Source organism: Rosa chinensis, chromosome 7 (assembly GCF_002994745.2).
Source record: "Rosa chinensis cultivar Old Blush chromosome 7, RchiOBHm-V2, whole genome shotgun sequence".
Taxonomy (NCBI): Eukaryota; Viridiplantae; Streptophyta; class Magnoliopsida; order Rosales; family Rosaceae; genus Rosa; species Rosa chinensis.
In genome coordinates, this window is record NC_037094.1 from 27672426 (window position 1) to 27686778 (window position 14353).

At 38.9% G+C, this 14353-nt stretch overlaps 1 protein-coding gene across 1 annotated transcript; it reads right to left on the reverse strand.

Annotated features, from left to right (window-relative positions):
- Positions 1–593: 593 nt before the first annotated feature.
- Positions 594–5543, reverse strand: LOC112179144 (angio-associated migratory cell protein). Its single transcript, XM_024317479.2, has 12 exons — positions 5388–5543; positions 4710–4832; positions 4521–4547; positions 4357–4398; positions 3273–3392; positions 2950–3095; positions 2719–2866; positions 2478–2561; positions 2084–2199; positions 1908–1966; positions 1106–1196; positions 594–968 (listed from the first exon to the last, which is right to left on the reverse strand). Exons 2-12 carry the CDS (start codon positions 4810–4812, stop codon positions 747–749), a joined length of 1158 nt encoding a protein of 385 aa, XP_024173247.1. The 5' UTR covers positions 4813–4832; positions 5388–5543; the 3' UTR covers positions 594–746.
- Positions 5544–14353: the final 8810 nt, after the last annotated feature.

Below are 14353 nucleotides of genomic sequence, written 5' to 3' on the forward strand. Positions count from 1 at the left end.
GCCATCCTAGAGAAGAAGAATGCACGTCGCTTCTTTTAGCTTCTGCTAGACTAAGCGAGCGAATCTTACGTTTCCTCAGGTTGTAAAACTCACCGATGCTATTGGCTGCAATATTGTTGTCTCTGGGATATAAAAGCAACAATGGAACTTGATGTGTCAATCCAGCCACCAGTAAAGTTTTCCTTGGCCGCGGCCAATCTCCATGCTTTACAAACTAGGCCAAAAGCAATGAAGTCATCCAATAAAACCATCAGATTGGCAATAGACACAAGGACATCTTGGGATAAATCCGGATACAAACATTGTCTATAAATCCATAAATCTGGAATTTGAAACCTAGGGTAAGCGCACATGTATTATTGATTTTTTTTTTTGTCTGCCATAGTAAAAATAACTGTGATGCCTGCAGTCTTGGTTTGAGATTTACAGAATAGCCAGTTGCCTAGTTCCCTCTATCTGATAGTTTCTACAGATCGCCTGCACTCTTCATGATGATAGTGTTTCTTTCAATCATGTGCCTAAACAAATTTATCAACAAAAAAATAGGACAAAGATTGTACAACTGGCTAACTTACTCTGCTCCACAAGAAAAATAATCTCGACAAAGAAAACAACAATTTCATATTGCAAATGCTGTTTGTTAAAACATATGTATTCTGTTCGATCCCAAATTGCTCACATGCAATTAGTACGAGTATATAGCCCTAAGACCATTCTTGTTACAAATGTATGAATGCTATTTATGCTTACTCATGTAACTCAAAAACTCGGGCAGTTCCATCAGTAGATACTGAAACAAGGAACTCTTGGTTGGCAGATACAGAGAGAGACTGAATGGGCTCATTGTGCCCATTCAAGGTTCTTACGCAATCACCAGAGAGACTATCCCATAACCGAACCTTCCCATCCATACAGCCTGTTGCTAGATACCTGGATGTGCCCAGCCATGTCAAACATGTCACTCCATCCTGTCCATAGGTAAGAATTCTTCATCAGACCATTACAGAGATTTATATCCATTAGTATGGTGACCCAATGAATCATCTACTAAAATTCGTAAAACGAGGAATATATCTATCTTCTGCAGGATAAAACTCAAACAGACCTCATGTTCGCAGGTACAACGGGGCAATGAATGCTGCAAGTCCCAAATTATAAGCTTCTTATCCATACCTCCAGTTGCAGCCCAAGGAGAGCTGCCACACACAATTTAAGGCATGATAATAATAGCATTCTAGCAGAATACTACACAAATTAAGAGTCACATTGCAAGAATTAAGAATCACATTGCCTAGATTTAGAAACCACATGTAATTACCTCAAACAGGATTTCTCATATAGGAGGAAGATGGGAAACTATAATTCCAAATTGTTGCTCTTAATATCTTTGCCAAAATCCCTCTTGCATTATCTCATAATTTTATTTATATATTTCATCAAACTTAATCATGCTCTTCAGATATTATATAATTAACCCATGAATACACTTCCGTCTGTGCACAAACACAACCATAGCATGAATCACCAATTCCAGTTACATCTTGAGATCGAATAGTCATGGTCAAACCATCAAAAGGGATTAAGTGCATTTGTTTGACAGATGACCAATAATTTGTTAATAGAGTGAAAAAGTTGCAGATAGAATCAGAGAGAACTTAGGTCAAACATTATCATTATTATCTTTCAAACTTGCTATCCGGTGTAATTGAAACCGGAGGGTCATGCATTGGTTGTTGAAATCATGCCCTCCTAGTTGTGGTTGACAAAGCCAACAAACAATTGTAGATAAAGTAAAATGTCCACGTAGTTTTGATAGTTCAGTCTCTCTCTCTCTCTCTCTCTCAGTGAGAGAGAGAGAGAGAGAGAGAGAGAGAGAGAGAGAGAGAGGGAGCAACAGATGACTGTACCTTGGTGTAAGCCAGATACATTCAACTGAATCTAAATGTGAAACCAGGGAACTAACAACCTAAAAACAAAAACAAAAACAAAGATTATATTAAAGGCCTGCTAATTCTAAAAAAAAAAGGGGGAAATAACAACTAATTAAGGGTTCCAGATATACTGAATGGAAAATAAATCATACCTTTCCAGTTGTTATGTTTACAATATAGACAGAACCATCTTCAGAACCAGTAACAGCTAAAGTTGAATCAGAACTTATTGTCAAACATGTCAATCCTGTAGTATGGTATGGGTGACCTAGAGGACAAGACGTGTTAAATATAGCCAAACGAAAGACAAACAAGTACACCATCACTTGTTTACAAAAGCTTTCCAAACTAAAGAAAATTGCCACACATATCAGAGAAAAGTAATTCATGATTTGGAGTATCTGCATAACTTTTGGCTCCAAAATTGACTACTTAAGGATGAACAATATAGAAAATTATAGTAATTCATGATTTGGATTATCTGCATAACTTGGTAACTTTAAGGATGAACAATATAGAAAATTATATGAAATATTGAGCACGTACCTTGTACCACATGAATGCTCTCGCCACTTTTTGGATTCCATATTCTCAAAGTTGTATCAGCAGAACCAGTGCAGATTGTTTTTCCTTAACATCAGCAACAGAAACAAAAAAATATTTATATTTAAATGATTGTGAGAAAGAAAGAGTAATAGTTTTTCAAATAAGTTTGTAAAAAATGGATGCACAATAACAGTTTGTAAAAAGAAGAGGGAAAGCATCAAGTTGAAAAGTAGTTGCTTACCATCAGGGGTAAAGTCACCACAACTCACCCTACCACCATGACCAGAAAATAAATTAAGATAGGAACCATTGTCAGCATTCCACATCCAAACTGCAGAGTCTTCTGAACCAGCCAAAACCACATGACCTCTAGGATGCCACTTGATCCACTACAACATATACTCAGTATTAAACTTTTCATAAATTGCAGTATAATAGCAGTAAGACATAAAAACTTTATGAAAGGTTTTACCTCAATTCCCCCACCAGGACCTTCTAAAGTAGATTTTAGATTTCCTGATGCTATATCCCAAATTTGGATGATTCCATCCAAGCTTCCAGATGCTAGCAACTGTCCATCAGTACTAAATGCTAAGCTAGAAACAGAATCCTTATGACCTGCAGACCAGCTTAGAACCAGTTAAACTGAAGAAAAATGAAGATAAGATCTAACAGTGCAGAGTTTACTACTGAAACTAAAGCACAAAAGTATTGTGTTCAAAGCACAGAAGCAAAGCCAATAAACCATGGAGAATTAAGTACGTAAACTTTGTATCTGTTCTCTCATTGACCTACCTTGAAGCTCAAAAGCCCAATCTCCGTGTCCAATCTTCCAAAGAAACCCTCTGTCATCTTTACCCCCTGTTGCAACCAAAGTAGTATCTGTCGGGCTGCATATAACGGCATATAGTTCGTCTGTCCAGAAAAAGGAAGACACTTTAAAACCTAAATTTTAAGTAATCCAAGACATATCACTCTGTTTCCATTTCCAAAATGTAACTCAGTAAACCAATCATGTGCATAGGACAGATAAAATACTTGTTACACTCTAACCTAAAAAAAGAAATTAACTGTCAAAGGGGGAAATGAAGCTGCATTGAGATATCATTTCAAAATCAGCGGCACTACAGAACAACAGAAGTGTTGCTCTTGTATGTGGAATCAATGATGCCTCTAACCATTAACTTAATGAAATTATCGAAATTCCTCTAATTTTATACATATGGAATACTACAAAATCAGTGAATATTTATGCTAATGCTGTACCCCTCCAGTAACTACAGTTATGCCACAAGCACAAAATAAAATCAAACAAATGTAAGGGAAATCTTTATTCCAAAGGACCATAGCTGTTATTAAAATTGACAAGACAACGCCATGGAGGGTAAAAATATTAAGTTGGAAATAGCTCAAGGACTGAGCCTAATGTTAGTTTCTTTCCATCGTTTGTGGACACTAATTTGATTTGGATAATTCTTAAGTCAGGCAGTCTATGCTAAAGGGGAAACACTATACTTCTACGCATCAGCACTTCCAAACAGACCCTTAGGATACAATCAGAGATTGTAGGATGTCTATAGAAGCTTGTTTAGAGGTCGTTAAGGCATTTCCAGTAGAGTGGTTTGTTCCCTTCATTATCTATACTTGCAACACTTAAAGAGCAATGGAACACATCAGTATAACATTCACATGAATTAGGTATAAAATAATCACCATCAGAATTTCACCTTGGGAAATCACATTCTCTCGAATATAATTCACATTTGATTTAGTTTTAGTGAAGTCGCTATTGAGTATTAGAACTTCAATGTGTGAGTGCACACAATGTAATGCAGCAAACAGATGAAATTCATCAAAAATATATGAAATGAACTCTTACCGCTATGACCAGTAAATATGTGTATGGAATCATCAAGCTCATCTGAAACCACCATAAAACATCAATAATCACAACAATCAGTCAAAGTCATTCACAAGGGAAACAAAGAATAAATATCTTAAGTAACAAATTATTAGATTGTGGGATCTAGTTTAGCAAAATACCAACTTCATCGTCTGCATCAGGAAGATCTGCAACCAACAATAGTTGACCAATAAGTTGGAATACATATCTTACATTCTATGAATAATAATTATTAATATATAGTTATATACACACAGAAGAGAGAGAGAGAGAGAGAGAGAGAGAGAGAGAGAGAGAGAGAGAGAGAGAGAGAGAGAGAGAGAGAGGACCTTCTTCGTCGACTGCAATTTCACCGACAATGTCTGCTTCATCGAGAAAAACCTCGCCTTGGTCATCTTCTTCTTCATGAAGAGCATGAGCTGGATTGCTCATCTTCTTATTTCTTCTGGTCGCTGAGGCAAAGAGCAAAGAGGTTTAAGTATTATTGGGTATGAATATTCGAGCAGGATGAGTCCAAAAACTAGTTGGTATATATCAAGCTACAATACTATCAAGCATACAGTTCAAATTTTCCCCTTTCACATGTTTTTAAGCTTATTTGAATACAGAAACTCTGCATGTTTTGTGGTTCCTAAAGGACCTTACTTTTCTATTATTTGGCATGCCTATTGGTTCAGTTCTCATATAAACTGAAACCCAATTAAGTCCAAATAAAATGCAATGCTTGAGCTTCGAAAAGGTTCCATCTTTATCGCTATAATCAGTAAACAAGAATAGCCATATTCATCGTAAAGGTTCTTTCTTTATCATCTCGTTAATCTTAATAGTCAGAAAAACACTTCAATATGGAGACTTGAATACAGTTCAAATGCATTTTGATAATCTATGAGCTTCAATTTCACTTTGATTGACAGCAGAAAACTAAGCCAATGAAGCATGAAGCAATGCATGAACTGAAAACAAACCACAAGAATAAAGAAAAATCAGAACAGAATCATAAAGAATACCTGTTAGGGAATCAGTAAGTTTTTTGTTTCAAGTTTCTAACCCGCGCTGCTACTGCTGCCTAGAAAATTGAATGAGACGAGCCAGTGAGGTGGGGATGAGAAAAGGAGGCGCAAAATAGAGAGGATAATTTCGGTAATTTTGTTAGGGTCAATTTTTATTTGAAAGTGGAAAAGAAAAATTGGAAATGCCTTATTTTTTCAAACAAAAATAGTAATGAAACTACATATTATCTGAGGCTCTGAGCTGGTGATGTGCTTACATAGCACGGATTACACGTCCTTTGCTTCATTGGATGCATTTTTCTTTTCTGGTCGAAAAGTAAAGTTTGTATTAGATGACCTAAGAGATTCACCATAATACAAGAGGTACAAAAGACCCTAGAAAATAGAGGCACATAGGCTCAGCAAATAAGACACGTAAGCTCAGATAACAAAAGTCTCTAAGTGAATAAGTTGGGAGCCCACAATTGAAATTAAAAAAACCCTAGAAAAATTGCTAGCAGCCACCAAGAGAAAAACGTCTCCATCTTTAGAAACCTACTGCCGCCACTTCCATATCTTTGCTTGAAAAGGAATAGTCGCCATAGCATCATCTTGCCTCCTTCTACACCGGTTGCGATGCACTAGATCTGTTCTTTCATTCAATTGTACGTGTTCTTATTAGATTTTTTTTTTCTCATTGCATCTTGTATTATTTTTGTTTTATTTAATTTAATTGTGTTCTTATTAGGTTTCATAAAATTGACGCCTTCACTAAACTTGTAGCTAAATATTTCTTCCTCCAAACATGCAATAGGCAATTTGACTTCGATTGAGGTCTATATCCAGTACCTTGTGGGTCTTCCATAGTTTGTCCTCAAATTTGCGATGTTATTAGGGTTGTACGTTCTCATCAAACTTGTTTACAACGCACATCTGACAAAACCTTGCTTTATTAGGTTGTTTAGGCTCTAGATGGGTTCTCTGTCTCTAACGGCGGAGCCTTTCTTGTTTCATGTTTGTTTGGATCATCGATCCAACGACAAGATGGTCTAAGCAGCGGTCTCATGAAGGACATCTACAGCTACAGGTTGATAGTTGATTGCACGCATTGAGGTTGCATTTGGGCCTTCAATTTTTCAGACCTGATGTCATGATTTGAGAAGACCATTAAGTTGTGATAACGACGCGGTGGAAGTCACGGATGCTTCGCCAATGGTGGAGACCTCGAGGTTCAAGTTTTTGTGGTGGTACTCTATCTAGTCCATTTTTGTTTTGTGGTGTCTGATTCTTTGGGTGGTAGGCTTCTTGTTGTTTGGTGGTACTTGGACATGGTGGTGGGTCTATATCAACTAATTGGTGAATGTCTAGGCAGAGGTAGTGGTGACGAATGTAACAGTGAGGGACACAAAGGAGTTGTTGCTGAAGAATAAGACTACTCCCTCTTTTCGAGATTGATGCAGGTTGGTGGGTTGCTCGGGTGAGGGAATTTCATATACAGGGATCTAATAGCATCTCTAGTGGATATGTTAAACTCAAATATTGTTATATTGATATATTGTTGATGTGGTAGCAATTTGAAATTTTGTCAAAATTTTTGTTACAACCGATGTATCGAAAACTATATTATTATATTAATATTTCTTATCTTTTAAATTTTTTTTTTTGACAGAGTAATAGAGATTTCATTTAATCATAAAACCAGAACGACACTTACAAATAATCTTCATATGTTTGTACCCTACATTAGTGGTCAAGCAGGTAAAGGAAAACGGGTACCATCCACTAGTACATTGTTGCTCAGTTATTCCAAAGCTTACACAACTATGACAATTCAACGTATACGAAGAAAACTACATTGAATCTTCCTTTGTCAATGCAGTAAATTGTGGCACTTTAGAAAACTCATTAACTTGGTGTAAACAGAACCCATAGCTGGTAAACTAAAACACACATATATTGGGCTTGAGCCTACTACCTTCCCTAAACAAAATTAGAGAGTTATTGGAAAGAACTAATTCCTTAAAAAAATAAAAATAAAATAAAAAACCCTAAAGCCCAAAAATATATCCAGCCTAAGGCCCAACACAAAAGAGCAAGCCTAGCTCAAGCCCAGACCCAACACAGGTTCATGACAAACCCCATCGTCGAAGCATCCACACCACACACCCACTGTGGCATCAACCCGAAGCCCAGCAAGGCTGTGAAGTCCCCACCACCGTCGAATCCACCTCGTATCCACTCCACAAAACGCAGCTCAACCAGCAGCCTAGGCAACACCCTCAAATACTCGAAACCAGAGGAAGAAGAAACCGGATCACTTGACTGGCCAACTGCACCTCTCTATGGGGTCGCCTTGAGCGAATTGCACCACCGTGCCACTTACCACCACCTGCATGGCCAGACGCCCTCGGTTTGGCCACCCCTTCTATCCATGCCCAAAAGCCTTCTGGCAGGAGCCACTGAGCTCCCTTGAAAAACTCCTCATCCGGCTGCACTCATTGCACTCCGATGAGGCCAAAGGCCTAGCGAGGTATGGGAGCCACCAGACGAGAACAGAGAAAGGTAGAGAAGGTCGAAGCCACCAGTAGGGTTCTCACAGAAAGAATAGAGAAAGAGATATCTCAGGTGTACCTTTTTGACAAATGTAAACTATAATATATTTTTAATCTTATTTGTTGTTAGCTTTTTGAATGTAATGAATTGTTTAAATTATATAGTCCCAACTTGATGTAAATAAAAGATTTTGACAGTTTTGAGCCTCTACCAAATTTGGCAGATGAAGACTCATACGCCTTTTACATGTCAGCTTTACCTTCTATTAAAAAAGAGCTTCTGTCAATTAGATCACATAGGATTTACATATATCATTGGAGATGCTCTAAGAGTGTGTTTGTTTACGTAGGATAGGATGAGACTGGACATCCTTATCTAATATTAGATGAGTTATCTCATGTTTGGCATCAGTAAGGATTCTATTAAACGAGACTATGCAGTCCCTAAAACTACCCCACACCTTCTAACATAGCGATGCCAAAAATCAACAGACTATGGAAGTAAGTCTTATGCAACCCTGAAATCTCATACTTAGTCGTTCTTTACTTCAGTCTCATCATTCTCTCTCAATCATTTCTTTTGCTTCAGTGAATGACACTGCTCTTTTTTATGTTCAATCTCTCACTCTCTCGCATTGATTATTGTTCACTCTCCCCTTCAATTTCATGACTCACCGACCTTTTCCAATCCTTTGAGTCCACTCTTTCAATCAAGCTTTAAATCTTGGAATTCGCATCTGAAATTGGTTTGAGATTCTCAGAAGAGATGTAGTCAATGGTGGCTTCAGCGGTTGTTGGAAGTGGAGCCTTGTTTTGATCGTTTAGCAACAAATCGGTTGGCTTTTGAATTGGAAGATCAACTTGTTAGCGTGAGTCAATGTATCCTATTTAGAATATTCTTATTCTATTAGGAATGTACTTATTGTATGCAATTAGGAATGTAATTATCCCTTTAATTGTAATTAGCACTTACCTAGTTAGTATATGTAACCCTAGTATATAAATACCTCCTTGTGAGAAGAATAAAATTATCTCATCATTCTCTCAAATACATTCTTATTCTCAAGTTGGTATCAGAGCAAAGATCCGTATTGGACTTTGTCTCTTTGTTCTCTCATTGCTCTCAATTCTCTCAATTTAATTTCTCTTAAATTTTCTTCTATCCAGTAATCGGGATTTATTTGTCTGTGTTCTTGTGATTGAGAGTATTCAAACCTTTAAACCTAGAATTTGGGTTTTAGGTTTTTTTTTTTCCTTCAAGCCTCTACTGTTCGTTTTTTCGGCCTACCCAATTTTATCTTTTTATTCCGCTGTGCTCTGTTACTGCAATGGGAGGACAAGGGTCAGGCAAGGATGATGATGTCGCTGTTCAAAAGGTGGAGGTATCTCTGAATCAAGACTCCTCTGGGGGTTTTGGTGGTGCTAAGTTGAATGGCACCAATTACCGTACTTGGAGGAAGATGATGACTGCCCATCTGTGTGGGCTTGACAAGATGGGATATGTGAATGGCACAATTGAAGTACCAGATGAGAAGGACCTAGGGTTCGGAAAGTGGGAGAACTCAAATGGGTCTGTGATGTCCATCCTCTACAAATCAATGACCGATGAGGTAGTTCAATTGATCATTGGATGTGAGACAGCTGCTGAGATATGGAAGACTTTGAAAGAGTTGTATCTCAATGATTCTGACTTTGATCAGATTCATGAACTCCACACCAAGGCATTCAAGATGACTCAGAATGGACAACGTGTATCCCTTTATTTTGCTGCTTTGAAGAACATCTGGTTGGAGATTGATCAGAGGCGCCCCAATAAGATGAAGAATGCTGATGATATCAAGCTGCACAATGAGGAGAAAGATTTGTTGCGGGTGCATATATTTCTGAATGGACTTGATTCCAAGCATGCTAGTGCCAAAGGTGAGTTGTTAAGGCTTGCTACTCCTCCTTCCCTTGATGGAGCCTTTGCTTATATTCGCAAGGATGAGGCTCAACTAGAGAGTGCTAAGGCAATTCATTCTGAATTGTCTAGTCTCACAGTTCAGTCTAATCCTACACCACCTAAATATGTGCCACCACATACTCAACAGTTGCGTCCTCAATCTAGCTTTACATCACCTACTGGCAATAGTCCTTTCTGCAACTACTGCAAACAGTTAGGGCACATTAAAGCTAAATGTCACAAGCTAAAGGGATATCCTGCATCTTGGGGAAAACCAGCACCTAATCATCAAGGACGTGCTCATTTAGTCCAAAATCCTGATTACTATGGTGTGGAGGGGCGAGATCACACAACTGCTGCTAGTAATCCTTCTGTATCCATGGTTGGACGTGGTAAGATTGGTGTTGCTTTACATATTTCTGATTTTGTTGGGGAAGATACCTGGATAATTGATTCTGGGGCATCGGACCATATGACTTATGATAAATCCTATTTTACCCACTTGTCACCACCACCTGTGTCTAAAGTTACCAATGCAAATGGTGAAGCCTTTCCTGTGTTAGGAACTGGTTCAATTAGACTTACAACTACATTAGAGCTCCATAATGTCTTATATGTTCCTGCTTTATCTCACCACTTGATATCTGTACCACAATTAAATGCTGAAGCTAAGTGCTCTGTGACCTTTTTTCCTATGTATGTTGTGTTTCAGGATCTTCTTACCAGGGAGACTATTGGTCGGGGAGATCTGAGGGGGAGGTTGTTCCATCTGGACCAGATGTATGCAGGGGAGAAACCAAGGAAGATGGCCCCAGTCGCTTTGATTTCGAGTTCTGAGCAGTTGAGTGAGCTGTGGTTATGGCATCGTCGCTTAGGACATCCTTCATTTAGTAACATGAAAAAGTCTATGCCTTCTTTGTTTTTGGGCATTAATGATTCTTCTCTTAGATGTGAAACTTGTGTCTTGGCCAAGAGCCATCGTGTCAGTTATCCTTTAAGTATTTCCAATAAAAGTACTACCCCTTTTGAGTTGATTCATTCAGATGTTTGGGGACCTTCCCGTGATCTTACTCCTACTGGCATGTGTTGGTTTGTTTTATTTATTGATGATTGTACTCGAGTTTCCTGGGTGGTTTTACTTAAGTCTAAATCTGCTGTCTTCTCAGCTTTCCAAGCCTTTCAAGCCATGATTCAAACTCAATATAATGGTCAAATTAAGGTCTTTCGTTCAGATAATGGGGGGGAGTACATGAGTCATGAGTTTCAAGATTATCTCCAGGCACAAGGCATTGTCCACCAAACAACTTGCCCACAAACACCTGAGCAAAATGGAGTGTCTGAGCGTAAAAACCGTCATCTCCTGGATGTTGCCCGCTCCATCCTCTTTAGTGCCCATATGCCCAAGTACTTGTGGCGAGAAGCTGTTCTAACTGCTTCTCATCTTATCAATCGTATGCCTTCTAGTGTCCTTCAGGGCCAAATCCCATTTGAGATACTCTCCACACATGTCTCCCTTCCTTCTTTTCATAATCTACCTGCTAGAGTCTTTGGGTGTGTAGCCTTTGTTCATGTTCCTAAGAACCAACGATCTAAGTTGGAGGCTCGTGCCTTAAAATGTGTCTTTGTCGGGTATGGGACTCATCAAAAAGGGTATAAGTGTTTTCATCCTCCCACAAAAAAGTTTTATGTTACTATGGATGTTACTTTCTTCGAGGATGCCTGCTATTTTTCTCCCACCGACACTTCTCTTCAGGGGGAGAAGTTTAGCTATTTTGAAGAGATGGTCAGTGGAAGCCAAGATGATGAAAAAGATGAAGAACGGGATGCAAAAGTTGAAGAACGATCGGTCGTTCCAAATGTTTATGAAGAACGGTCGGTCGTTCCTGAAGAACAGTTAAGCGTTCCTCTCATTCCTGAAGAACGTTCGACCGTTCGGTCGAGCATTCCTGAAGAACGTTCGATCGTTCCTATCATTCCTGAAGAACGGTCGATCGTTCCTATCATTCCTGAAGAACGGTCGAGCGTTCCTTTCGTTCCTGAAGTCGTTCCTGTACCTCCTGAAGAACGGTCAAGCATTCCTGTCGTTCCTGAAGAACGAGTTAACGTTCCTTTTGATCAATCGAATGAAGAGGTTTCTACAGCAACTCCCCTTCCTCCATTACCCCACTCCGACCAAGGTTCCCAAGGTTTTGAAGATCATTCTGAGGTAAACCCTGAACATGTGTCTAATCCTTTTAATGTTGTTAATCAAGATGAAGAGTCTGAACCAACCAAATACACTTTGCCTAATCGAGTCAATCGTGGTAAACCTTCAAAAAGATATGAACCTACCATTAGTGCCAAGTCAAAGTATCCTGTTGCCAACTATGTGTCAACTCATAGGTTATCTAAGTCATATGAATCTTTTGTGCACCAGATATCTTCTGTATCTGTTCCTAACAAAGTGCAGGATGCTTTGAGAGATCCCAAGTGGTCTAAGGCAATGGAAGAAGAGATGGAAGCATTGCAGAAGAATAATACATGGGAGTTAGTACCACTTCCAAGTGGAAAGAAGACAGTGGGGTGTAGATGGATTTATACAGTGAAACACAATGCAGATGGTTCAATTAATAGATACAAGGAAAGATTGGTGGCCAAGGGGTTCACACAGACTTATGGTGTGGACTATGATGAGACGTTTGCCCCTGTAGCAAAGATCAATACCATCAGGGTGCTATTATCTTTGGCTGCAAACCTAGATTGGCCACTTCGGCAGTTTGATGTGAAGAATGCATTCCTTCATGGGGATTTAGCTTAAGAAGTTTACATGAGCCTTCCTCCTGGATATGAAACTACTGCAAATATTGATGTGGTTTGCAGATTGAAAAAGTCCTTGTATGGTTTGAAGCAATCACCTCGTTCATGGTTTGGGAGGTTTACTCAATCAATGCGCCGCTTTGGTTATAAACAAAGCAACTCAGATCACACTCTTTTTCTCAAGCGTCAGAAGGGTAAGATAACTGTGTTGATAATCTATGTGGATGATATGGTGATTACAGGTGATGATGGTGATGAGATTGGAAGACTGCAACACCAATTGGCTTCTGAGTTTGAGATGAAAGATCTTGGAGACCTAAAGTATTTTCTGGGCATTGAGGTAGCAAGGGGGAGAAGTGGAATCTTCTTATGCCAACGGAAGTATGTTCTGGACCTTCTGACTGAAACAGGTTTGTTAGATTGCAGACCGATTGACACACCTATTGAGCAAAATCACAAGTTGGCAGAGTATCCTGATCAAATTTCTACAGATAGGGCTAGATATCAAAGATTGGTTGGAAGATTAATTTACTTGTCTCATACCAGACCAGATGTAGCATATGCAGTCAGTGTAGTGAGTCAGTTCATGCACAATCCAAGTGAAGCTCATATGGATGCCGTTGTGAGAATTTTAAGATACTTAAAGACTGCACCAGGGAAAGGTCTGATGTTTTCTAAACATAATCACCTGGAGGTGAGTGGCTTTACTGATGCAGATTGGGCTGGTTGTGTTACTGACCGGAGATCTACTTCAGGGTACTTTACATTTGTAGGAGGAAACTTGGTTACTTGGAGAAGTAAGAAGCAAAAGGTGGTAGCAAGGTCTAGTGCTGAAGCAGAGTATAGAGGGATGGCTCATGGAGTTTGTGAGCTACTATGGCTGCGTAATTTATTGCGTGACTTAGGGTTCAAACCTAAGCAAGCCATGAAGTTATACTGTGACAATAAGGCAGCAATCGATATATCACAGAATCCGGTACAACATGATCGTACCAAGCATGTGGAAGTTGATAGGCACTTTATTAAGGAGAAGCTAGACGTGAAGTTGATTGACTTTCCATTTGTTCCAACTGAAGAGCAATTAGCAGATGTGTTGACTAAAGGAGTTTCCACCAACGTGTTCCATGACTCACTTGACAAGTTGGGCATCCGTGACCTGTATGCTCCAACTTGAGGGGGAGTGTTAGCGTGAGTCAATGTATCCTATTTAGAATATTCTTATTCTATTAGGAATGTACTTATTGTATGCAATTAGGAATGTAATTATCCCTTTAATTGTAATTAGCACTTACCTAGTTAGTATATGTAACCCTAGTATATAAATACCTCCTTGTGAGAAGAATAAAATTATCTCATCATTCTCTCAAATACATTCTTATTCTCAAGTCAACTTTGGCTGGCTTTTTGGGCCTTTCCGTTGTGGTTTGGAGAGCACTATCGGTGGGTCTAAGTGCCATAGCCATAAGATCATAGATGAACAGAGAGAGAGATAGGGGTGCAAATGTTCGGGTTTTGATAATATAGAGTCCTCTTTGAATAATTCTTTGGTTGTATTGTTGCTTAGGAAGTCTGTTGTGCTACAATTTCTTGTAGACAGAGGATTCTTGTAATTGAGGCACTTAACCATATATTTCTTGTAATTGAGGATCCCATTTGATGGTTAGTACTAGAATTTTGGTGAAAAAAATCATGAA